General features: G+C 48.2%; 2 protein-coding genes across 2 annotated transcripts in view; both read right to left on the reverse strand.

The window, feature by feature from the left end:
- Positions 1 to 1066: 1066 nt before the first annotated feature.
- On the reverse strand, positions 1067 to 2261 carry LOC120704781. The gene has a single exon (XM_039989313.1). The coding sequence runs from the start codon at positions 2156 to 2158 to the stop codon at positions 1067 to 1069; it is 1092 nt and encodes a 363-aa protein (XP_039845247.1). The 5' UTR covers positions 2159 to 2261.
- A 5089-nt stretch (positions 2262 to 7350) lies between these two features.
- The window catches only part of LOC120704782 (oligopeptide transporter 7-like), a 29049-nt gene continuing 9142 nt past the window's right edge, over positions 7351 to 27257 (reverse strand). The window contains exons 3-7 of the mRNA XM_039989314.1: positions 22745 to 22779; positions 22408 to 22663; positions 22132 to 22314; positions 21726 to 22031; positions 7351 to 7716 (exon numbers count right to left, since the gene is read on the reverse strand). Of these exons, the coding sequence (XP_039845248.1) occupies positions 7351 to 7716; positions 21726 to 22031; positions 22132 to 22314; positions 22408 to 22663; positions 22745 to 22779 (1146 nt within the window). The remainder of the gene's footprint in view (positions 7717 to 21725; positions 22032 to 22131; positions 22315 to 22407; positions 22664 to 22744; positions 22780 to 27257) is intronic.

Raw genomic sequence — 27257 nt, forward strand, 5'->3', positions numbered from 1 at the left:
CAACCCCCACGGGAGGGCTCGCAAACACGGAGATAATGATGTACATCGGCGTTACTTCTGCACCCAACCGGATGCCGATCTGGCTGACGGCCACAATATGTACAACAAAAGTCGCTTGTAAAGTAGGGTAGTGTCACGAACGGCTGTGACGGACTGACGGCAGGTCACGCTGTAGTGTGCGCACCACAAAAGATATGTACAAAGTCAGGTATATTCAATAAAATACATATGGAGCAGATGTTATTTGCCCATAAAGTTTCATTATAGATAAGGAGTTCCTGGCCGGCTTGGAAACAATCAAGCTGCAAGCTCACAACGTTAATGGGCGCTTCCTCATGTTTGTTAAACAGCGGTCGCAAGTGGAGGGTCCTGCATCGCCCGACCCCGCAGTCAAGCTCTGCCTCGCCCGACCATCGCGGGAATGACAAGCTTGAAGGTTCCCGACCATGATCACGGTGGCACAAAGCAGGTGACCGGCGCCAGCATGATGAGCTCAACTCGCGGCCGTGATCTCAGCGACGCGAAGGCAAATGGTGCAGAATCAGGTCATCATCAGCCTACACTAGCAAGTTTGCGGCGAACTCAGCGCTTGCATCTATACAACTCGTTGAGCTCAACAGAACGGCAGCTGCGAGGTAGTGTGCAAAAAAAAAAAAAGAAAAAAAAAGAAAGAAAGGATCCAGTTGAATAACTAAGGAAGTTTATTCGACAAAAAACAAAAGTATGGCACGACATGCTAATCAACCAAAAGGGGTGCAGACAATGCCCCGTTCCTAGCCAGGCTCTAAAGTTATTAAGATACCAGTGCGACTCTAACCAAGATGTCTACGTGACCAGGAGCATAAAAAACTATCTCGAGCCAAAGTAACATGGCCCAGCCTACTCCGACAACCATGAGCCCCTCTCAGAAAAGATTTGATCTTATCTCCGGCTGCGTGCGTTCCGCGACGCGTCGGTTAAGATATGGATTTTCTCCACCAATTTGAGTTTGGATTAGCTACGCATCCAATCCCAAATTGGTGAGGGGCATTTGTTTGACGTATTTTTGTCATGATATATTCAAATGTCATGAATTAAGTTCAAGTGTTTTATTGAAAAGCAAGAAGAGAAAAGAAGCAATAAAGAGAGAGAAGCTAGTTGCAGCAAGCTCGTCGGCTTCATTGTTGTACAGGCCCCTCAATATGAGGTCCCGGCAATCGCAGGCTTCTTTGCCGGTCATCCCCTGCGGGTGCTCGATCTTTCGACGAAGCAACTTGAAGAGAGCAAATGAGAGGCAGATCCTTTTCAGCTGGTCATTTTTGTCCGAGGAATTGAAGAGCTTGTGTTCATCGGCAAACTCCCAAACTTTCCCCACTGTGACGATGCTGCTGCTGCTATCTGAGTCTGAGGTCACCTTTTTCAGCTTGTAGCCATCGGCAGTGGGCTCCTCCACTAGCTCCTCTTCTCCCATGACAATGTACTTGCACCTCTTGAGCAGCTCGTCTCCTCCCTGCTGCTGCTCCACATCACGGGCACTACTCAAACGACAGTGCTCTACTAGCATCTGAGCCATGTAGGAGCTGATGACCCGGGCGTTCTTGCCATGGGCGTACGAGCGCTTCCCGGCCTCGGTGAAGGCGATTCTCTGCACAAGTTTGGTAGCGCAGATGATCCAAAGGACGCTGAACACCACCTTCCGACTGATGGCCCTGATGTTGAAGAAGACAAGGTTTCCCAGCCAGATGACGCGTGCGGCACGCTGGACGGTGCCCGAGTAGCTGTGCATGTGGATCACGTCCACTTTCTTGCGGAGGAGCTCCACCAGAAGCATCCATGCCAGGATAAGTACAGCCCTCAGCGACAGGTCCGTCGTCGTCAATGGGGTGGGGGTGGGGCTCGATGAGAACCCGGCATTCTTGGCCTCGGAGAAGAGGTAGGACATGACGGGGAGGAAGAGGGAGAGTGCCGAGGAGAGGAAGAGGCGGACTTTGGGGTGGACGATGGCGCTGACGTCAGAGACGCCGCTGAAGAGGTTGAGGTTGAAGAACAGGCCGGTGAGGGCGAACATGATGACGGAGGCGGACACCATGGCAGAGTCATTTCTCTTGTCGGTGTAGGATGATGTGAGATCACGGATGTATGAAAAACTGTTCTGTGGGCAGGGGTTATGGAAGAGCATGGTTAGTTCTACGATTTTAGCCTGACTTTGCTGGAATCAATCTGGCTCGCCGCCGGAGTCGTCTTACATTCTTATACACGCCGGTGTGCGTACTACACCGTCGACCGTGAGTGGCATCAATATATAACAGGCAGAGAGCAGGCTCCGCGTCACCTGGACGCTAGCACTACGGGAAACACTCGGCACGATAGATTCTACAATTAATCGCCCGCCCTTGAATTATGTAATAATATTTTTGCAAATTTTCGCTCCCACCACCCTGCGCCTCTCCTCTTGGATGTTGATCCAATGACACAGATTGAAGTTTGCATGGTTTGTACGGAAAGATTAGTTTACACCTGATATATTTTCTGTTGCCATTTTCTTTTCGTTACCTAAGCACGACGCAAGGAATCACGAAATCTCCATTAATTTGGGAGCTGCTTTATCTGAAGAACCGGCCGGGCCTAGCTAGGCTACAACAACTAAAGATCCATGCAACTTTTGTCATCTGTACACATCCAACTAGCTAGTGGGTTAAAAAGCTGTCGAAATGGCGCAGTTTAGTGGAAAAAGTTGTGAACATTAATTTATAGGAGGGTAGGGATATTTTTTTTCCTAGTCTTGCTTTACACGTAAATGGGTCCTTGAGTGTTCACTTTGTGTATGGACGTCTCGTCAATACTAGAATTAGAGCTGCCCAGGAAATTTGGCAAACTAAATTACCACTAAAAATTAAAATAATTTTATGGTATTTGCAAATGACGTAATTCTAACAAAAGACAATATCGTGAAGAGAAGTTGAAGCGGAAGCAAATACTGCAGCTTTTGCAGTTCTACGGAAACTGTAGATCATTTTTTTTCAAAGTCGATGTACCAAGCTGTTTCGGCTTGCTATTCACATTGTTTTTGCTATTAATGCCCAACCTATATAAAGCAATCTTATAGTAGACTAGGCTAATCCCAGTGCAAGTTTAATAGAGGTTTCATGCACATTAAATAAGGTGCCACATGGGCAAAAATAATGACATGGCAAGAAATTTATTAAGAGAGAGAAGAAATAAGTTTCATCTAGATGAAATTTGGATTACACTGTTTTCAAGATTACGAAACTTAGGCCAGTCTCAATGGGAGTTTCATGGGCACAGATGCCTAGACTGAGAACTAGGAAACCGTGTCAGATGAGTTTCATGGTGATGGAACTTTCTTCACATCCCATAAAACTCAATCATTCTCTATCTTTACTATGTCAGCAAAATTAATGATATTCAATGTCATGAAACTCTCCATAAAACTCCCATTGAGACTGACCTTAATGAAACTAGCGTTGGGGGTTAGAGAGTTTCATCTCATCTGATTTCACCCAATCACGTTTATAGTAATCGAATGCAATGACTCGCCTATGAATTCGTGAAATGAAACTATGCATTGGGAGGCTCTATTTTATCCATAGTTTCAAAGGTCTTTTGATGATGTGTCACATTTGGTAATCGTGTATTGAAACTTTGCACTGGAATTGACCTTAGTGCAAGAGATCATTTCTTTTCCTGCAATGGTCCCAACTAAAAAAAGATAGGCACAAGACACGAGGGGTAGGATATGATGGTGATTGAAGGAATGGTTTGGCATTTGCTCTTTCGCGTGCCGTGTGCTGGCTGGTTCGTAGTTAGAATCGAATAAAGCAACCAGATTGCCAACATCATGAACTGCAGCGTCCCTGCTGTTTGTTCTTTCTCGTTCTTCTGGATCGCTACCGCACCGCCCCCCCCCCCCCCCCCGCGGGGAATGGAGAAAGAAAAGTTAGGACCGAAACGTGATTACACGGGGGTTGGAACAGAAAAGAGCGAACAGAAAAGAGATGATGCTTAGAACAGTAATACAGCATTCGAAGTATAACTTTGATTGTTTATTTTTATAAAAATATTTGTTGAAAAGTGATATATATATATTTTTATGGAAGTATTTTTTAAGACAAATCTATTCATATAATTTTTAATTTTTCAAAGTCGATAATTTAAAAATTATTCATGATTTATATTCCCAATTTTTGACTCAAATCTTGTCCTAAACGTCATCTATTTTCTATATAGAGGGAGTATCTCTTATGCCTGAACAAAAAGGAGACCAACTAGTCCATCAAGTCGCCGTGCATTACTGTACACGTGAGGTGCGAGTAGGAACCTTTCATACTGTCAGAAATCGGACAGCCCATCTTTTCAAAAAACAAAAAAGAAAGTAGACAGGCCCTGCTTTATCTTTTTTTTCTTTGAAGGACCGCTTTATCTTTTTTTTTTGCCCTCTCTCTCCAAAGCACGATAGATGCAACTTATTGTCACTTTAACTACGAATGAAATGATGCTTCAAAATATAAAACGCCATTCTAACATTAGTGTTTGACGTATTTTTGTCATGATATATTCAAATGTCATGAATTAAGTTCAAGTGTTTTATTGAAAAGCAAGAAGAGAAAAGAAGCAATAAAGAGAGAGAAGCTAGCTGCAGCAAGCTCGTCGGCTTCATATACGTGTGTATGGTGGCAAGCATATATAACAAAGCCGCGCGTGCATGTTCCCTGAATCGGCGGCGTGTACGCGTTCAAGGTCTCTACAATACGTGTTGCCATCTCGAGCTGCTGCTGACCCCACGTGGCAGCTGGCGTGGCCTAGAAGATTCTAGAAGCCCTGAACTCTCTCTACATGGCAACGACCCATTTGGCCCATAGCAAAAGGAGAGAAGTCCGCGCGCATTATCCTCAGCCTTTTAGCTTCTCGTGCACGTGTGCTGGAGGGCATGCTTGGTCAGGCCCACGGTGCAGCGAGTCTGGCTAGCCAGGATGCGTGTGGTTCCGTTTTGCACGCCAGGAGCCGGGCGGATAAGTCTGCCGAGTTTTTCTCAACTGAAGGCCGGCGGCGTCGAGGGGAGACCTGGGCTGCGTGTCACCCTAATCCCTGCCTATATAAAGGCCACGAGGTCTTCACATTTGAGGGGGAGGGGTCTGCTTTTTTTTCCTCGACGGGAGCAGCCGGGCCAGGAAGCGAGGGGGCGAGTCGCGCCCCAGCCGATCGCCATGCCGACGCCGTGCACCTCCTGCTCGCCTTGACGAGCGGAGAAGCCAGGGAGGCCGTCGAGCTCGCCGTCCATCATCAGGTTGCCGGCCGCCGTCGAGCTCGCCATCCATCATCAAGCTCGCCATCCATCATCAGGCTTTTCGCTGGAGGAATCTTCCAAGATCGATCTTGAAGCGGAGCCGACCACCGTGTCTACATCATGTAGATACCGAGTAATACGCCAAGGAAGCAAGAAGGCAGCCATGGCCGCCTCTCTCTTGAGGTGTAGGTTGATCTTCTATCTTCTATCAGCCTTTCTACAGATTGCATGCACACGTCCACCACTGGCCTTCGGCGATCCATCGTCCGTGTCGCCGAGGTGCTGTTCCAGCATGTTGACGGTGGAGACATCAAGCTGATGATGAGAGTCCGGCCGGCGACGACACCCCGCCGCCATCAAGCCCGCGGGCTGCCGTCCGGCGACCACAGCACCGTGGAGATACTGAGGCACAGCCCACCGGCCGCCGCCGACGCTGAAGCGCGGCGCGACGAGGCCGGTGCTGTGCGACGAGGCCGGCATGGTGCCGCCGCCCACGGCGTCGCCTCGAGAGCGCCGTAGCGAGATGCGCCGCTCGACGGCGCCGGCGGGGCTGACGTCAAGCCACCACAAGATGCCATCACGCCAAGGCCGAGGAGCTGCGTGCATGAAGCCGAGAAGTCGATCTGCATCTTGGCGCATGAGTACGAGCTCCGTGCAAGTCCAGGCTGCCACAAGTGCAAGACCAGCCACCTCGTGTTGTTGGCAAGAAGCTAAGAAGCTACAGGCCCATGCATGGCGTGGGAAGCTAAGAAGAACAAGCTACATCTACGTATTTGCATCGCCAACACAGGGGGCTTTTCTTTTTTTTCGCCAGGATGGCAGCCATGCGAAGGAGCCGGGGGTCGAGGCGTGCCTCCGGCCGGAGATGCCGACGCCGTGGCCGCGCACCTTCTGTTCGCCTTGACAAGCGGAGAAGCCAGGAAGGCGGGCGTGTTCGTTAGATCGCCGCCGGAGTCACACACACGGCGTCCGCACCAGAAGCCAGGATCGCCGGCCGTCGTCGAGTGCGCCGTCCATTATCAGATCGTCAATCGCCATCAAGCTCGCCATCTGGGAGCCATCAAGCTCGCCATCTGGGACTGCCGATGACTTCCAGGGTGGTCAGCGGCCCCCTCGACCGGAGTTGATCTTCTCCATCGAAATTCCATCGGTGACGCAGAACAAGTCAAGCGCGGCACTGCCCGGTTCGCAGCCAACCTCGACTGACGGCCGCGCGCCGGCGGTATCCTCATCACCCTCACACACCGGGGTTTGGGATCGGGAGCAGCGGGCGAAGGAGCCACCGGCGAGGCGCGCGCCCCAGCTGGTCAATGCCGACGCTGTGCACCTCCTGCTCGCCTTGACGAGCGGAGGAAAGGGACCCCGTGCATGGAGGAGCCAGAAGAGGTGGTCGTCCCCCTCGTATCCATCATTTATCGTCGCCGCAGGCTGCCGGCGCCCTTCCTCCTCCATCGAGCACCAGGGTGGCGTGCGGCCGGCATCCATCGTCACAAGCCTCTGTGCCAGGCCAACGGCGCCCTCCTGCGCGTCATCCACTTGGAGGCCAGGCCGGTGGCGCCCTCATGTGTCGATCGTCCACTGCAAGTCCACTTCGGCTCTGCGCGAGCACGCAGACACGAGACGCCCTACGAGTTAAACATGGCTTGCCGACTCTACATCGACAGCCACCTCAGCTCGGCTGCCGGCGGCACCCCTCTACAACGACAACCACCTCAGCTCGGCTGCCGGCGGCACCCCTCTACATCGACAACCACCTCAGCTCGGCTGCCGGCGAAGCGGCGCGGCACCCCTCATCATCGACGGCCACATCGGCTCGGCTGCCGGTGGAGCGGCGTCATCGACGTCCACCTTCTCATCATCGACGGCACCATCGTGGCTGGCGCTGCACATCCAGCACCGACTCGACGATGACGCTGCCGTGGAGACGCCGAGGCACGGCGCGGCGAGACTAGCGCTCCACATTCAAGCCTAGCATCGATCGACGACGACCACACCGCTGTGGAGACGCCGAGGTGCGACACCAGCACGACCGGCACTTCACGTTCAAGCCCGGCATCAACCGACAACTACGCCGCCACGAAGACGCCGAGGTGCGACCAGCACGCCCGGCGCTTCACGTTCAAGCCCGGCATCGACCGACAACTACGCCTCCACAAAGACACCGAAGTGCGCACCGGCACAACCGGCGCTTCACGCTCAAGCCCGGCATCGATCCAACGACTACGCCACCACGAAGACGCTGAGGCCGGCGGCATGACCGATGCTGCCCGTTCAAACCGGCGCCGACCAGATGACGCCGTCACCGTGAAGATGCCAGGATGAGAGGTGACGCTGATGGCAAGCTGCCGCAAGATGCCGTCACGCGCCGACGACCCGAGGAGCCGCGCCCGCGCGGAGCAGCCGGAGGATCTGCAGGATCTGCACCTCGGTGCCTGGACGTGCGCTCACATGCGAGATCATGTATAGCACGCACAAGTGCACATGTACGAGAAGCTAGCAAGCCACACAAGCATACGTGCGCCTCCACAAGAAGCAACAAGCTAGTGCATCTCCGTGCAGATGCCTTGCCATCTCTTTGAGGATCAGCTAGCGTCTCAACGACCTGACTCAACCACGCATCGTCACCCCACTGCGACCTCGCCAGGCCCACACCGGCGAGGCGGACGATTAAGCTGATGTTCCAGTTGCGCTACACCAACTCCGTCTACGCGACGTCCGACACCGGTGAGCTGGACGGCACGGGCGAGCGGGTGGCGTTGATGCTCCAACCACCACCACCACACATGCTCATGGGTTGGCGACACTCCCTCCCTCTTCATCAACAACTTCTACCACCTCGACCGAGCTGCTGCGACATCCACTTGGTCTAGCTTCAAGTCTTCTCCAAGCATCGACATCCTACTACTACGACTACAACGCCGTTCGAGACCGACGAGGCCGAACGACACGGGCGAGTGCTGCTGATGCTCCAGCTGCACTACACCGGCTCATGGACACCGACGAGGCCATGAATGACGCCGGCGCCCACATCTACACCACCACCATCATCATGCATGGAGAACGTGAAGCGAAGACTGAAGACGACGACTACAGCAGCTTAATCGGAGGTACTCTGGCAAGCTAGACTTGCTGAGGTAATTAACCGGGAGCTTTCCGAGGCCCCGGGAACCAGAAGATCACTTTCGCCCAAGTTAGATCTGCCCAACGGCGGCAAGCTATGGAGCGCACACTCATGTATGGGAACCTGTATTTGTATTTATAAAATATGAATAAAATATGTGTTCCCTATCTTTTGTTTCTTTTGTGTATTTTCTATATACACTGGCACGCCCGCATTCTTCTTTATTTCCCACGCAGAGAAAATCTTGTGTGATTTTTCTTCCCAAACAAAATGGCACGCCCAGTGGGACATGGTTCTCCTCCCATCTTTGCTGCGCAAATATTCGTCGTCGTCATCTTGCTCAGTCTTATGTTGGTGCTATTTTGGATGCCTCACGTGGTTTGAGGCTCCTTATGATAGCCCAAAGCTTCACTGGGTGGTTATTATTCCCTCCCTGTTGGGTTTCCTTTTGTGTTCTTCGTGCAGGGAACAGGGTGGATGCTTGTGCTTTGGATAAAGCGGGGAGTGTGTCTACAATGCTGACAAAGCCAAGGCTCCTCTCCATGCTAGGGGCAACCGTGCAGGGAACAGGGTGAATGTTGGCGCCGAATGAAGCACGAGGAACAGCAAGAGGAGAAGCGCAAGAAAGAGCAAGAAGAGATCCGCAAGAGAATGGAGGAGGTGGATCGTAAGGCGGCGGCCGAACGTGAAGCTGACAGGGAGAGAAAGCGAGAGAGGGCACGCCATGCGAAGGAAGCCGGCCCCGAAGCAATTAGGAAGGGCAAATATCCTCGGTGCACTCAGTAGAGTAGTACCATATAATCCCGGCATTTTACATTCCATAAGGCATGGTAGGTTTAGATGCAACAAGAAATTACCTTGTCGCGTGCACATGCCACTGCAATTAGTTGTTTATGTTTTCAGTTGAGAGCTTGACTCTGTGTGTTGTAACTTTTACCATTAATTTGCAGTTGTAGCCGGGAATCTATGAAATCTTTGAACTTGTCCTTAATATTTTCGGAGCTTTTCATGTCACTAGAATACTAAAAAGCACACATTTAATTAATATAACGATAAGAAATAAGAACTAAGAAATGCATTACATAATGTGAACCATCAAGTTTACATCATAATACAACGATAATGAAACACACATCACACGTGCAGTGGCATGGCAGAACCCGTTGCAAACTACGGTAAACAGATTCTGGACTAACCTAACATGCCTTAGGTAATTTAAAAAAAACACAACAAACACAACGATGCAGCATGTCACTACACTAGGGTAGTCCTAGTAGCCGTACCCCCACGTAGCAAACTGCGTTGAGCCTTCTCCGCAGTATCCACCCATTGCAGGTGGTGCAGGCGGTGGTGCCGGAGGCGCAGGGCCCTTCTTCTTGTGACAAGGGCAGTTGCAGTAAGAAATAGTGCATGGTTCATCCTGTGAACCGGCAGCATTGCTGGTATCATCATCTTCGTCAACTTTGTTTCCCTCGCTCACTTCCTCATAATGGTTCACTTTGCATTCCAGATCAAAGATCTTTATCTGGAGGTACTCGATGAACTCCTGAACAGAATCAATTGGTGCAGGATCGACCCACCTAGTAAAACCACAGTTTTCTGGAGCATCGGAAGACTGCAAAACAAATTTCATGTAAGGTGTCTCATTGAAGAGAAAGAAATGAAACAACCGAGTATTACCCATGCGTGTGGACATTTAAAGAAACGCCGACCGTCATCCATCCCGTCGGTGCACATCTGCACTAAGCAGTCCTCACCATGTCTGCATTTTGGTCACGGTTCTCTACGGTTATCGTATTGTCGAAGAGGATTTTCATTGGTAAATTCACTCTTGTGCTGTGGCGGAAACTCAAACACCGTAGTAATTCTTCCCGCTAGACCCACCTCCAGACATTGGGTACACAATGAGCTTTGGTGTTTGAGTGCTGCTGGGAGTTCACAAACTTCGGAGTATTTATAGGCGCACAAAGGTCTGGTACCCGGAGTGTGGAGTGTAAATGCACCTAAAAAGCTTACATGACAACACAGTGAAGAGGCTAGCTGACCTAACACTGAAAAGGCTAGATTCGATTCTCGAAATGACTACTCGATGCATCTCTGTGTATGCAGACTCACAGCACTGCATTACTGCGGCTCGGTCGATCGCGCCTAGATGCCGCCTTCCCCACTACACGCCACAGACCTTCGCTGTAGAATGACAGGTCCGTCGTCCTCGCCAGAGAGACTGCTTTGAAGGTGAGCTGGTGTGGTTGCCGTGCTGTCACATCTTTTTGAAATGGTGGAAGGGCACTGCTATTGGGTTGTCGTCTTTTGTCACGTATGTCTGGGCAAAGAATGCGACATTTGGAAAACCCGTGATCGCCGTGCTGAGCAGTGGCAACCTGTGATCTCGTACTCGCAGCTAGATACACTATGGTTCCTATTTTGAGCTATTCGAACGTGTCACGAAGTTTACACTGTATGCGGTAGTCGTCATCATCGTCGGCGGGATCTCGGCCGCTAACTCCTACCGCACCTAACTTGTCCTTCATTAAGTCACGGAAACAAACATAACAAGTTCACATCAATAGTATCTATAGAAACAAATGAGAAGTAAACTAGCACAATCATAAACATCGGATACAAATAAGCGGTCCACAGCTATCTCATTACAAATAAACATCAGAGATACAAACATCAGATATATCTAACCACCCCTAGGGCGTCGGACCTTCTTAGCCCTCTGCTGGGCACGGACATGGCCCTAGGAGTAGGTGAGAACATCCGGAGACCTCACCTGTCGCTCATGACGCGAAAGGGGCTGCGGTGTCTGCTGCTGAGAGATCCCAATTGGTGCTCCTCCTAGCTGTGAATACCCCAAGACATCGGGGTCACCTTGCGCGGCAGGCTCGTCTGGAGTCAAGCTGTCGAGGTCGTCTAATGTGAAGCCCTCGTTATCTGGTCGAAAGGAGGAAGAAGAAGGTCCGGCGCCCGCATCGGGGTAGAATCCTACGCATAAAATGCGGATGTTAGCGTACGCTCGTGTCTTTCATCATGACATGTAGAAACCGAAATACAAAACATAAACTAACCTGTGTAGGCCGGTATCTGTGGCCCCGGTACCATCCCTGGATACGGTCCGCCAACTGGTGCTGTCCCTCTAAACATTCCAGTATGGCCGAACGCAGTAGCTGGATCGTATCCTGTTTGTCATATTAGTAAATATGTAGGAACACTTGATCTAATTTTAAAGAGATATCTACGTTACCTGCACTTGGGAAGAACTGCGACGTCGGCCCGTGCACGGTCGACGGACACGGGAACGACGATGAGGCCTGGGACGACTCGTGGCTGTCTTCGTACTGCACATGGCTTCCCAAGTTGTGCACTACCTGATGCAACTGGTCTTCGAAGGACCTGCTGCTCGCGGGTGCGGGTTGATCGGACCTGCTTCTTCCACGCGGTCAACCAGGGCAAAACAGGCCTCCAGGTCATCCTTCCATGAGGCCGCCACCACACACGGACCTACAGCCTCCTCGACGATAGGGAGGCCGAGGAGGTAGGCCACGTCCTGCAGCGTAGGAGTCATCTCCCCACACGGGAGGTGGAACGTGTGTGTCTCCGGCCTCCATCTGTCAACGAGCGCCGTCAGGAGGGATCGGTCGAGCTGAATAGGCCCACCCTCGACAAGACGGCTCAGAGTCAGTAGACCGGCCTCACGTAACCTGCAATAAACAAAATTGTCGAAACAAAGGAATACCGACGAATACATAAGTGATAAACAATAATATTTCATTACATACCTGTCACACCAATCGTGGTGTATAGAGATCGCCTCCCCGGGTGGACGAGGACGTAGCACCTCTAGGGCTCAGTGCTCAACTGCTGCAAAGTAAGACCTGTGGCTCGAGTCGATAACTAGGTCTAGCAAGGAGTCCATCTCCATACCTGCATTCAAAATATATGAGAACACATAGGTACATATATGTTTCATACAAACTGGACGCGTAATATTTATACATTACAGATAGGTTCGATACAAACTCCACGCACGATTACTATATATTACAGATAGGTTCGATACAAACTCCACACACGATATTTATACATTACAGATATGTTCCATACAAACTGGACGCACGATTACTACATATTACAAATAATGAAATACAATTGTGGATCATGACACCGAATGCCTTCCACGAGCAATTCTCGCCGATAGTCGTCTGAACGTAGGAGGTGCTCCATCTCTGGGATTTTCGGAAGGACTGACGTCAGCAGCATCGTGAAGTGCATTCTGAGGACACTTCTTGTAGTTGTGACCCAATGCTCCACATTGGCTGCAACGCTTTTGTGCCTTGCTTGCTTCAGACTCGTCCATACCATTCCGAATACGACGTGTCTGACGGCGGCCTTTGCCTTTCTTAGTGGCTGGATCAGGAATAAACATCTTATTCTCATTATCCTGAATGAAAGGCCCCACTATTCCAATCCCGTATACCTCATGTCCCCAGGTGGATACAGCTGCTTCCTTTCTGAAGTAAGGTGAAACAAATACTCCTGGCTGCAACCCAGACTCTGCACATGCCGCAATGAGATGCGAGCATGGCAAATACAATAACTTAGGCTTCATGCAGGAGCAGAAGGCTTTGCCATCTACTGTAATTAAACTCTCCTGTACCACCCTATCTCTACGGATACCACGACCAGTTCTAGCCTTGCATAGAACCTCGAATCTATGCTCCATTGTACTTGTCGATATGACGCGGTGCAGTTTGACCTTTTCAATCTTCTCTTGCATATATTGTGTCACTCTTGTGCAAAACTGAATTTGGGAGTTGCTGATGTTTATGCTTGCAGCCATGTAACGCTCTCTGAAATACTTCATGCACCCATACATGATGAACTCAACAATTCCCACAAGAGGAAAGGCACGACAAGAACGCATAACCAAATTGAAACACTCTGCATGGTTCGTTGTCTGAATACCATACCGTATTTCGTTGGTATCATAAAGGAATGATCATTTCTTGTTAGGTGCACCTCGAATTCAGTGTGAAAATGGATTCTCAATTGAATCCCTAGCCTCTGCAGCCTGACTCGTGACTGTTCCTGATGCCCTTACCTTCACTAGCTCTGCAGTCAACTGATCAAGCATCTGCCATAATGCATTGAATTTTCTCTGTTGATTTTGGGTGCACAACCTCTTAAACAGGTTCTTAAGATCCTTGTTCTTGAATTGGTCATAGAAGTTTGCACCCATATGCCAAATGCACCACCTATTTTGGACATCGGGCCACAATGGAGGCGTTGTCGCAGTTCCACGTTGCAATTTCAGTATTGATTGCAGCAGACCTGCATGCCTATCACTAATAAGGCACACATCTGGACGTGCAGCAACAACATAAACCTTCACTCGTTCAAGGAACCAATACCAACTATCTAAGTTCTTATTCTCAACAAATGCAAATGCGAGTGGAACTATTTGGTTGTTGCAATCTACCCCGATTGCGGTGAGTATCTGACCTTTATACCTTCCAGTCAGAAATGTGCCATCAATGCAGATCACCGGAAGACAACACTGAAATGCTCTAACACAAGCACCTATGCAAAAGAAGGCTCGTTGCATAATTCTTTGCCCCCTAGTCACGGCTGGTACGAGGTATGTGTCTTAAAAGCTTCCAGGATTTCTAGCAGCAACCTGGGATAACATACGAGATATGTTATCATATGATGCCTCGTATGTGCCGAACCGCATCTCGAACACCCTTTGTTTAGCCCTCCATGCCTTCAAATAACTAATGGTGTACTGGTAAGTCTGCTCAATGTGTCGAACAATCATTTTTGGCTCATAATTTAGGTTGTCCATAATCAACCCATATATTTGCTTTGCAATAAAGTCGCATGATATATTGCGATGCGAGGGAAGAACTTCTGACAGCAAACAAGTGTGCTCTGTCACAATGGAACATTTCCAGTTCGACTTCCATTTTCCCTTGAATGCATGTACTCGCCATGGACATTCATCATTCACACACTTCACCTCATATTCTTTACTGCCATACTTTACGACTCTAAATTCTCGTTTCAATGATATTGCCCATAGTCTCACAGCATCTTTTACGGCTTCAATGTTTGGATATGTTGCACCTTGCACTACCTCATTCCCTCTGTACTCCCACTCCTGATTTCGTACGTCTTCTGCGACATGACTGCCAAAACCATGCTCCTTCCACTCTTTTGGCAATGAGTACTGCTCGTCATCAGATGAGCCCTCATATTCTTCCATCTCTATTGCGGTTTGGTCTTCTGTCTCCATCTCGTCCACAATGCTATGTATCCTCTCTCCCTCATCAGCAAGGCCCTGTGGTCCCATGTTTTGGTTCTCTATCTCTTCTGACTCATCTTGCTCAACATAATTGGTCTCTCTTCGAATACTCGGAGTTGCTTGATCTGCACCATGTTGGATTTCATTTTGTGTCTTCTCCCGGATTTGAACAAGAATGGCCAGAGGCCACCCACGCTCTAGAGCTGCTTGCATGTACTTCTGCAAGTCATCGGTACTGTGTATCATCATCAATTCCCATAAATCACTTTCTACCTCCCAATTGACAAGAGTCTGGACGGTCATCACATGTGTCAACAGATCAACACGGAACCCACGCTGCAACCACTTATGGAACCAAAACTCCTTTCCAGAGGTTTATCTATGGCGCTAGATGTGCACTTAAAGGCAGAAAGGTCTACTCCATTTGGCCCATACAAAACATTGTAGTCACCATAAAATACTTGAAACTGCATCTTGCTCGACATATCTGTATATCACAGAATACTTATCGAGTTATACTCTTTACTTCACTACCTTATTCAATAATCCGTAAAAACTAAGTATGGAATTCAACTACAACGTATAAGTATTCATAACTACGTGATGACACTCAAATTCTATACTGCATATGCCAAATTCTATTCTAAATCGTAATTAATTTATAAACACGTCTCTAATACTACTGCAATTGTAATAATAAATGCGTATTACTAATTTTCTAAACTAATTTACTACTACGTAACTAAAGTATCATTAAACTCCTACTTAAATGGTTATATTATAGCACTAATTAAATTAAATTACTCTACAATACCAATGGAAAAATACATAAACTAAATGTATTAACCTGCAGATCACAAGTGCGGAATCTGGCAGGGCTTCGCCGCTTTCCTTCTCCTCACCCCTCTCTTTTTTCTGGATTTTTGGTGGAATTTTCGGGCTCAAATGAGGAGGGAATGAGAGTCGGATGCTTATATAGGGGGGTATGGCCCGGTCGCCTGAGGGGGGGGACAGCCCCCCCTTTCGTCCGCGGGGGGGGGGGGGGGGGGGGGGGGGGGGGGCGACAGGCCCCCCTGTCGCGCCTGTGGGCGGGGGCCACCGGTCGCCCGAGGGGGGGGGGGGCGACAGCCCCCCTGTCGCCCGTTGGGGGGGCGACAGGCCCCCTTTCATTTTTTTTTCGGCCATGGACCTCGTTGCAAATTTGAAGAAAAAAATTACATCTAGGGCATGTCGCCCCCCATAGGGCGACCGGGGGGTAGTTTTGAAATTTTTCAAAACAGACATATATTTTTGAAATTTTTATTTTTTAAAATATAAAAAAGAAAAGAACGCCCCCTTGCCCACCAAATGGGCTTGGACATATATTCTGCTTGCCTCCTGCTCCAGTAAGTCCTGAAAACATCTTAGCTGACCTTCTTGTTGGCGGGCTTGAGATCAATACCGGTGATCTCAGCCCAATAATATTTTGGTAAGCCCATGACAACTGTGGCCAGTAGTATAACCGAATTCCGAAAATTCTATCCATCTTCCACTAGATTTGAGTTCATATACCTTCCATTGAGATTCGTGCGCTAGTTATAATTACATCTGAGATAGCAGCACATGTGGGCAGCCAGGATTTAGGCACAGCAGCGTGTCGCTTGGAGCACACAATCAACGATGGGATATCCCCCGTATCGCGTTGCAAGAGGAGGAAGAGGATAGGAAGTTAAAAAAGATTCCAAACTTCAATTGACCTTTTCTCTTTAACCATACATCCAATTAAAAAAATTGAATCATAATGTTCATTGGAATTAATCCAAGAAAATGAGATCCAATGCTATTTTTAATTTTTAATCTAACATTTAAATATATTAATACACTAGTTTAACAATTTAATATATGATTTTAAGTTTCAACATTTTTAAAAAAAGGTTGAATTAATTTTTTAGAATGTTGAATCGGTGTGAAAATATTGTTGAATCCATTAAAAGAGTTAAGTAAAAAAGAAAATACTAGACCAGTCTACTAGCTTCTGTGCTTGATGACGAAATTCCATCACTGTCTCTTTTTTAGAAAGACACCAGAAAGGTTGTCTCATATCTGATTGATGGCATGTATCAAGAAAAATAATTGGTAGTAAAAAAATAACAAAGTATAAAACAACAAATGGTAGTACAAAAATGAAAACTTAACATAAAATGATATAAAAAGTAAAATTATATCAAAAAGTTCTTTGGTCTCCACTGCTGCTTTACCGTTACAATGCTTTCTCTGTCTCTCTCTCTCATCGCTCTCACGTTCGATATGTGGCCATGTGGGCAAGTGGATCGAGCTGGGCTGGGTTGGGCGTTATTGGTGCGTCTTTTTTATTTTTATATTTTTCAAAAAAAAAATTTACAGAAATATATTTTTAGTTTTAGGTTTTACAGTTCTATACTCCTACCGCCCGGCAGGGGGCCTGCCGCCCGGCAGGGAGGCGGTAGGGACCTATATGTAAATAAAAATAAATTTATTTTACGCAGAGATCCTTGGAGGGAGCCTGCCGCCCCCCTGCCGGGCGGCAGGCCCCCTGCCGCCCCACCAGTTGGCGGCAGGGGGCCTGCCGCCCGGCAGGGGGCGGCAGGCTCCCTCCTCAAATATAAAACTCCGCCCCTTCCCTTTGCGCCCTCATTTTCTACCCACGAGATCCAGAGAGGGGAGAGGGAGAGAAGAGGGGTGAGGGAGGTAAAAAAACCGGAGAAGCCCTACAGGATTTTGGATCCGAACCGCAGGTAACCAATATTTCTCAACTATTATAGACTTGTTTCTAAAATAATTATGAATTAGAATAGATTTAGTTTTTGGATAGTGAAATATAGAATAGTAAACTTAGAATGACAGTACTTTATTGTTATTGCAGCATAAGGCAATGGCTGCCTCCAATTCTGTTGGATTTTCATGTACTGAAGAAAAATCTAGTATATTTCTTGAGATCATGACACATCTTGTAATCCGTAAGAAGTTGGATCCATTAGCGGATGGTACGATAGAGATGGTGTTGTCCAAATTAGTTGAGTTTAAAGATTTGACATTGTTTCGAGGTATTACAATGCAAGATTTAAAGGAACACCTGCTAGAACGTCGGAAGATATACATGAGGGTATGTGAACTAGCGAATCATCCTTATGTTATTGGATTCTTACAAACTAATTGTAAGATATGGATGCGGCCAGAAGTGTATGAGATGCACATTAAGGTAACTCTTATTCAGTTATAATCACGTCCATTATTTGTAATCCATATTTACGAAATAGTAAAATTATTGTGTAATTATATGCTAGGATTACCCCGAGGACACGGAGTTGATTAACAAATCGATACCAAATTTCCGTAAATTGGTATGTATCTTCGGTGGAGTTATGCCGCAAACTAAACGAAGGAGATGTAAAAGATCTTCGGGTGATAGTTCTCGGCCTCCGCAAGAACAGATGACCGGAGGTTCGTCAAGTCATGCAGCACCATCTCGAGCACCTAGTTGTGTTAACTGGGATGACGATATGGATGACTTCATGCCCCCCAAATCATGGCCTCGAACACCTGATGTTCCTCCCCCTGTACATGAACCTAAAACCAGAAAAGAGAGAAAAGTAAAGTCGAGAGGTTCGTCAAGTAATGCTGCACCACCTACAGCACCACCATCTGTCAATTGGGATGACGATTTAGATGATTTCATGACATGATCTGTAACTTATGATGGACATCAATTTTAGATTGTGATGTAAATTGTGACGGGACGCCTGTACCTTTAATTGCAATACTTATATGTTTGCTATGTTTGATTGTAATGATTATATTTATGATACAATACCACATAAGATACAATGAACGAAATTTAAATAGAATGTTAAACAAAATACCACATAACATATTACATTAAAGATTTCATTCGTTACAACCAAATTCGAGACAAATACATAATATACTTAGTTTCGTACACACAAATACATTGCAAGCTGTTACGTGCACAACTAGATGCGGCAAATTCTTGTAGGTGGAGCCGATCCATCCATCGGATTCCCGGAAGGTCCAGCCTCAGCAGCAGCAGTGGGTACTGAAAGCTGTGGGCACTTCTTGTAAGTGTGACCGTCCGCTCCACACAAGTTGCAATGTTTTTTCTTCTTTCCAGCCTCGGACTCGTCCATTCCGTTCCGGATCCGACGTGTTTGCCGTCGGCCTATGCCTCGCTTCGTAGCTGCATCAGGGATGAGCATTGGATGGGGATTTTTTTGAGTGAATGGGCCTAGAATACCGATGCCGTATATCTCATGACACCAAGTCTGTGCTGCGGCTTCTTTTGTGAAATATTGAGAAACATAGGACGCAGCATCTAACCCAAATACAGAACAAGCCGCGATGACATGGGAGCATGGTAAGTGATGCACCTTTGGCTTCTGACATCGGCAGAACACCCTCCCGTCAATGGTTAAACATAAAATTATAACCACTAATCCGAACCCTAAGTGCTTACAATAATCAAAAATACTAATCATAAAATTAAACATACAAAAAATGTGAAATGACAAAGTTCAGAAATATTGGTTACCTGCGGTTCGGATCCAAAATCCTGCAGGGCTTCGCCGGTTTTTTTACCTCCCTCTCCCCTCTCTGGATCTCGTGGGCAGAAAATGAGGGCGCCGAGGGAAGGGGCGGAGTTTTATATTTGAGGAGGGAGCCTGCCGCCCCCTGCCTATGTGGCCATGTTCGATATGTGGCCATGTGGGCAAGTGGATCGAGCTGGGCTGGGTTGGGCGTTATTGGTCAGGTCAGCCTAACTGGGCTGTGCCACAAGTCGCTTAACTATCTTCTTCCGAACGATACATAGGTGACGCCCACCCAAGTCCGGCGTGTCGTGCGTGTTCGCTGCCCGCCATGCTCAGGGCCATGCGCCGGTGGAGCCCCGGTGCCCGCACCTTCTCCGCGGCGCCGGCCGCGCGGGCCACCGTGCCGGTCGCGCACCTCGCCCCGCTCCCGCGTCCCTGTCGGAGTCCGGCTACACAGTCACCCCGCCGGTCCAGCCCTGGCCGCGCCGCCTCACCGCTCGCTCGCTCTCCCGCCTCCTCCTCCTCCTCCTCCGCGCACCCACGCCCGACGCCGCGGTCCTCGCCCTCCGCCACGCGCTCTTCCACGCCGCCCCTCCGCTGCCGCCCTTGCTCCCGGTCTTCGCCGCGGCACTCTCCCGCCTTGCCCGCGTCGCCGCCTCTGATGCCGGCGCCGTGGCGCGACTCCTACCCCCGTCCTCTCCTTGCTCTCTGGCCGGAGCAGACAGCCTTGGATTTGAGCGAGCTAGTTGTTGCGTGTGCAATTGGAGAAGAAACACACAAGATAACTAGTAGCGGGAAAACAGGAATCATCATGCTATTTTACAATTTTTGTTTCCAACTCTTTTCGTTCTTCAATGAACGTTCATTTCTTCTCAATTCGTTGCTATTGGTGGTGCTCTCAAAGCTGCCACATGCCTTGCTCAACATTTATAGGCAGCGTGGAATGTACAGCCACTAGTCAATTATTTTGGCACTTGAAAATTGAAATTCCCGGGCTTATCGCCAGCAAGCAAGGAACGAATGCTATCAGAACAAAAGATATATAAGCCCTAAACCCTTCAGCCAAGTAAGAATCAATTCCCACACCATATATATCAAACTAAATCATGAACGGATCCGTTGATCTGCTGATTATTGCTAGCATTATTTGAGTTATTTTATATTTGTGAAACCTTTTAGTTTCTGTGAGAGTGATCTGCTGATTATTGCTAGCATTATTTGAGTTATTTTATATTTGTGAAACCTTTTAGTTTCTGTGAGAGCCCAACGATACTCCTCCTCCAAGCTTTTGGAGGATGGTCTTTTTTTTTTGGAATGACCTATATGTGTGATGTGTCTAAAATTACCCGATAGTCTAACTCAAATGGTAGGTAATGAACACTTTATTTTTTCACAAGGTGACTACTGGCTAACTAGTTCTATCTCTTTTTGCAGGGGGCGAGCGATCTTATGAGCGGGCGGGCATGACGACTTTTCTCTAATTAAGCTCCATGTTCAGTTTATCTTAAAGATATCATAAATGCTTATATCAATGGACATAATGAGTGGAAAAGGGATTTCAAACAAACACTAAAAATCCATTTTGCTAGATAGCGTGTGAGTCGTAACCTGCTTTCAAGGAGTACAGGTATGCGATATACTACTAATCTATACATCTTATATAAGTGCAACCCACTAGCTAAGTCATTAATAGCTATTTCTCTCATATGTGGTGAAGCCACATCATCATTTTATTTCTATCATAAGATCTGAAAGAAAGCTCATATCCTGACCTTCCACAACCCACTGAGAGTTCTTACCTTTTTACTTGGTTTTATTATTGCCACATGAATAATTTTTATGATGGAATTAGCAACAAAAACGTCAAAAAGTAATGTAAGTGCTAACAAACTCATTCATTTTTATCACAACCATTCCTAACATCCTATTATACTATAGTAACGCAGATCACCATGGTGGAGAATCCATAACCGATTCAAAATATCTACTTTCGTCCAATAAAACATAGGTACTAAACCATTAAACAAAATATATTCTTTCCAATTATCAACATTTCACACAACTGTGTTGCTCACACTTAATTTTAAAAAAAATCGCGGAACCAATTCAAAATATCTACATTGGTCTAATGAAACATAGGTATTAAAACCATAAATAAAATAAATACTTTCCAATTATCAACATTTCACACAACTGTGTTGCTCAAACTTATTTTAAAAAAATTTGCAGAAACTTCACTTATCCAAGAGAGTCAATGCAAAGTCCAATCTATTGCTTCACAAAATGATGCAGACATTTCTATTTTCATCTAGAATAAAATTAAAGTGTCCTTATCATAACTATTATGGTTCATCTTTTTATCGGTTTCAGCAACTAGAACTCCTCTAATGCCATATATATATATATATATATATATATATATATATATATATATATATATATACACACAACCATGTTGATGAGTAAGATCCAGCTCTGGCCTGGGAATGCCTTGTGTGCAAGCCATACTAGTAGGGGAGCAATAGCTCCACCCAAGAAGAACCAGTTCACAGCCGAGTAAGTGCCTAGGTCGCCGAATATTCTGCGTGGGCTAATAAGGCCCCATATAACTGATGCATCATAGAACACGTGATCACCCGGGCATGTCCAAGGGCTGTCCGGTGGGAGGAGCTCAGTGTTGCAGATGTAGGGGATTGTGTCCATCAACCACCAGGCTGTTCCGATGTATACAAATGCTGCAATCAGAGTTCCGACCACCTATCATGTTGTAAGAATAAGAAGCAGCTTAGTGACACTATTGAACAGAAGCACATATGTATCTCAGTATCTGTGTAGAGAAATGGTTAGAAGAGCTTACCTGAGCCATAAACATGGTCCTTGGAGGAATCTTCATGTAATGACCCAGCTTAAAATCTTGCAAAAAGGTCAGAGCTTGGCTCATGCTGATGTAACCATATACCTTGAAGCACATATTTGCAACAGGCCGTCCGGGGTACAAGTAGCCCATGATGTACTCTGTGATTATGTTCAAGCCTGGAGTCTGCACACAACAAAAGAAGCTGTAGTGCTGATCTTGCGCTCTTGAGCTGTGTGACATATAATAATAATATGCATAGGGTGTTAAAATGGGTACCTGGTTTGTTGTTGCTGTGATTATTCCAATTGGTAGGGTGAAGAAAAAGGCAATGGCACATGCAAGCAAAACACCCCACCAAGGCAGCTGGAGTTGCTCAATGTAGTATTCACAAGCAAATATGGTGATAGCAATGTTAGCAATAAGGATGCAGATGAACCACCACTCGGGGACTTGCTTATATCTCCTCATAAGCTTTGTATGTATGTCCACCTTTTTGTCTTGAAAAGCTGATTTACTTAACTGCCAAATTTCACTGCACAAGAGCACGATGACTCTTAGCTTCATTATCTTGTTTTCCATAGCAGAATGACAAACTTCAGAAGAACCTGCTCACCTTCCATGGAAGAGGAAAACATGAACAATTGTCGCTGTAAGTGAGGAATGAGCAGTACTCACTCCTGGCTGTGATGAGGGAATTGTCAACCGTGCGGTGTGATCGTGTGCTTGGTCTTTGGTTGTAGGTACATGGGTGTCAAGTGTCGACGGAGAGCTGTTGTGGAGGTGTTGTGGCCGATGGACCGTGCGGTGGACGGCGGTGAAGGGCAGCCGTGACCGGAGCTCGGGCCGGGCGGCAGCTGTGGAGTCCACCCCTGGATTAAGGGCGCAAGCGCCGACGGAAGGCGGGTTTCTTGGTTTGCGCCACAAAACCAAGCTGGCGTACGGCGGTTGAAGACGCCAAGTCGTGGAGTCACGGGCGTCGGTCTCGGGACTGGCGGTGGAACCGGCATCGACGGTGTCTAGGGCCTCGATGCGGGCGAGGAGGTGACGGGCGTCGGGCGGCGTCTAGAGCCGTCAGAAGGCCGAGGCAGGAACGGCGTCCAGGGCCACGGCGTGGAGGCGGGAATCTTCCCGCGCGTGGAGTTTTGGCGGTTTTCTCAAAACCGGCCACCTACCCGGGTTTCGCGGACCCTCCAACACCGCGGATCGGATCTTCATCTACGTGGCGGCATCGCGGAGAAGACTTCGATTCGAAGAAAGAACCTCGGCCATCGGATGAGTCCTTGTATCTTTTTCGGTTTTGCCCCTACGGGCCTTCTAATTTAATTTCAGCTCTAGGGGTAATTTAGTCATTTCGCGTTTAGAGTTAGTGGGAGATATTTAGGGAGTGGGCAGCCTCCCTCTCTCTCCCTCTCTTCTTCTGGCGCCCAGAGGAGCACGCCTTCTCCCCCGTCGCCTCTCTCTTCCTCTCTTCTTCCTCCCTCTCCTCTCTTAGGGATGGATTTTTTAGACCTTGTATTGAATTTGATTGGGAAAGGAGGCCCTATCCTCCTTGTGCCCTCCAGGGTTTTGATCTTGTGTCAAATTCATGGGTCGTATTCCTCTCGTGTGATGATTTTTGTTTTTGGTTTGACGAGTTTTGATGCACGAGATTTTGGTGGCTTTCCAAGCTCTTTGTGATGGATCCAAACCGCTTCTATTAGTGCAAGATCACTAGGATTCACGAGCTCCCTCGAATTGACGTTCTTGCGTTCTTGAGAAAACCCCGTTCTTGCTCGGGAATTCCTCAATTCCTCCCGCATCATGGAGCGATTCGTCAATTCCTTCTGTAGATATGTTCACAAGGTCTTTGTGATCGTGCCTACAAATTTTGAGCTCCTTTGGATTTGATTTGATCCTCCAATCACCAAGTTTTTCAAAAGGTCACAAGCTGAAAAATCTGTTTCTGCGCTCGGACAGAATTCACCCTATCACCAGATGAACCGACGTGTTTAAACATATACACGTCGGATCAACCGGTGAGTAGGGGTTTCGGCTGTTAGGGTTTTTGACGAATTGAACCGACGCTCCTCTGTTGAACCAATGCAATAACGCCGGATCATCCGGTGTATTTGTTTTCGTGACAGCTTCTCTGGGTGTTGAACCGTTGCACCGACGAGTTCTTTTTGTCCCTCATCGGTTTAACCGGTGGGTTCTGTCCTATTCTGGGCATCGGTTTAACCGACGAGGTGCTCCCTGTGCACGTCGGTTTAACCGGTGTTCACTACGTTGTTTTGCTGCTTCTCTGGACAACTGCACCGGCGTAAATTGTTGATTTCGTCGGTTTAATCGGTGCACTATTTTATCGGGCTGCAGGCTCTGTATCATCGGTTAAACCGACGTGCTCAAGTCTTTGTACGTCGGATCAACCGGTGATATATACCGTGCTGAATCTTGCGCCGTTTTTCGCGTTTGCTTCCACGATTGTTTTCGCTGTTCCCTAGGGCTGTCGTGTGCTAGTGTAGCTCCTCCATAGCTACTCCACACTTCACCTAGGACGATAGGGCTGGGTGCATACTTTGGATCTTAAGCCGAGCTTCCGATTGCGATAGTTTTTAATCGGCTCCCATTCACCCCCCCCCCTCTGGTCGCATTTTCGGTCCCTCAATTGGTATCAGAGCTTGGTTAAAGTTTTCATTACCCTAACCGGTTCGAAAACCACTTGGTGACCATGGCAAGTCTTGGTAAGATCCCTGTGTTTTCCGGCGAGGACTATGCTTATTGGAAGGTTCGCATGCGAGCCTTCTTGCAATGCATGGGAGCCGAGGTTTGAGATATAACAAAGAACCAGGCTCACGAGGTGCTTGCCGTTCGAACCACTCATCTTCAAGTGACCGAGCACGAGGCTAACGCCAAGGCTATCAATGCCTTGTTCGCTGGCGTTTCTCAAGCGGAGTTCTCACGCGTCCAGGGTTTTCAGGAAGCCCACAAGGTTTGGACATGCCTTGAGAACTACCACGAGGGCACACCTCAGGTTAAGGCTAGGCTTTTCGAGACTCACCGGCGTGAATATGAAAACTTCACACAGGGGTCGGGTGAGAGCATTGGTGACATGTTTAGCCGGTTTCAATCGATTGTGAATAAAGTCAGTGCGAACAGATCTGCTTATGTCCTTGACTACACAGAGCATGAGAAGGCTCTCAAGTTGCTCTACGCACTTGACCGCTCTGTGTGGGATCTCAAGGTGAACACGATCATCGAGTCTGCAGGCTATGAGACTCTGACCGTGAATGAGCTCTTCAGCAAGCTCAAGGCCACTGAGGTGGATAACCAGACACGAGCCAAGCTCAATGGTGCCCCTCCTTCCAAAAGCATTGCTCTTGTGACTGGCCCGGGTGGATCGAGCTCTAACGCTAACTCTGCTCATAGCTTTTCTCTTGCCTCTTTGCCTTCTGTTACAGATGAGCAGTTGGAGACGCTGGGCGATGACGACTTGTGCCACCTCATCAACAAGTTCCAGCGTATCTACCACAACAGGCAAAGGAGGAAGAACCCCGGGTGCTACCACTGCGGCGATCTGAACCACTTCGTCGCCGACTGCCTCAAGAAGTCCAGCGGTGGCCACAACAACAACTTCGACTACTACCGCCACCGCCACCGCGGCGAGGGAGGCTCCAACAAGGAGCGTCGGTGCCACAAGCACCGCAGTCGTGACCGGGACAAGGGAGGGCGCTTCGATAAGGAGTCGCTCAAGAAGCGCTTCCAGTACAAGGCCAAGAAGCGGGAGAAGGCTTTCTTGGCACAGCTCAGCGACCTCGACAAGAGCTCTAACACCGACCGCTCTTCTTCACCGACCTCCGACGACGATGACAAGAAGAAGAAGAAGCGGGACAAGGAAGCCACCGGCTTCATCGGCCTTTGCTTGGCGGCCGGTCGACGCAAGAGTTTCTGCACCATGGCGGGCGAGGCCAATGGTGCTCGTGCGTCTCCAGGTGGACATGCTACACCGACACACGACGACTCTTCTCCTGGATCCGAGAGTGATTCAGAGGTAAACTCCACTATCGACCTGCTTGATACTGAGGTTAGGGAGTTGTACGCCGCTCTCGATAATCAGAAAAGGCTGCTTAAGGAAGCAGCTAGAGAGCGTAAGAAGCTTAGGGCTGAGCTGGCTTGTGCTAGAGAGAAATCTAGTGAGGATGAGTGCGCTGGCTGCATATCTCACATGAATGATCTTGTTGCTCTCCGTACCAAGCATGATGAGAATGTTGCGAACTTGGATGTTGCCAAGACTTCGCTTGCTGACATGTCTCACGAGCTAGCCAAGGCCAAGCATGAGCTTGAACTAGCCAAGGACGCTCCTATCGTTAGTGATGTGCTTAAATGTGATGAGTGCCCCATCTTTAAGTCAGATCTAGCTTCTTTGCAGTCTAAGTTTGCTACTGTTGTGTGTGAGCTAGAGGAGCTTAGGTCTAGGCCTGTTCTGCTTGGTGCTTGCAAGCTTTGTCCCACGCTTAGGTCAGAGCTAGATGAGAAGAATGCCTTGATTAAGTCTTTGGGGAAGACTAAGGTCGGGGAGTCTAGCCCACCTATTGATTGTCATGTTTGCCCTGGTCTGATTTCTGATTTGGATAATCTTGTGGTAGAGAAAGCCAACTTGGAGAATGAGAACACATATCTTAGGGCGATTCTTAGTTGGGTTTCTAGTAGTGAGCCACAGTTGGGCATGACGATCAAGCAGTTTAAGCGTAGTGATGGGTTTGGGGTCGATTACACGTACACGAAGTCAGACTTTGACAAGTTGTATGGTAAGATCGACAAGGCTGCTGGAGTTCCTAGTGCTCTAAACACTGCTAGTACAAGCACGCAGCCTTCGCTTGTTGACCTCGTGGATGGTGTGCTGAAAGAACCACAAAAAGCACCTCCATAGAAGCATGTTTGGGTTCCAAAGCCCAATGAGCTGAGGAATCCCCTCGATACGCTCCCTGCTGCCGCAGCCCAGGTTGCCCAGAAGAAGGGAGCTGCTCCTCCCCGTCCAAAGGCAAGGCCTCCACCTCCCAAGAGAGAGGTGAGGTACCACTGCGAGTACTGTGACAGAGACGGTCACCTGGAGGAGTTTTGCTTCAGGAGGAAGCGGGCAGTGAGGCGTG

This window comes from Panicum virgatum, chromosome 4K (assembly GCF_016808335.1).
Source record: "Panicum virgatum strain AP13 chromosome 4K, P.virgatum_v5, whole genome shotgun sequence".
In the NCBI taxonomy this organism is placed as follows: domain Eukaryota; kingdom Viridiplantae; phylum Streptophyta; class Magnoliopsida; order Poales; family Poaceae; genus Panicum; species Panicum virgatum.

What these genes read in the sequence shown, in the direction of transcription:
- LOC120704781 (XM_039989313.1), bottom strand. Translation starts at nt 2,158, where the DNA reads ATGCTCTTCCATAACCCCTGCCCACAGAACAGTTTTTCATACATCCGT.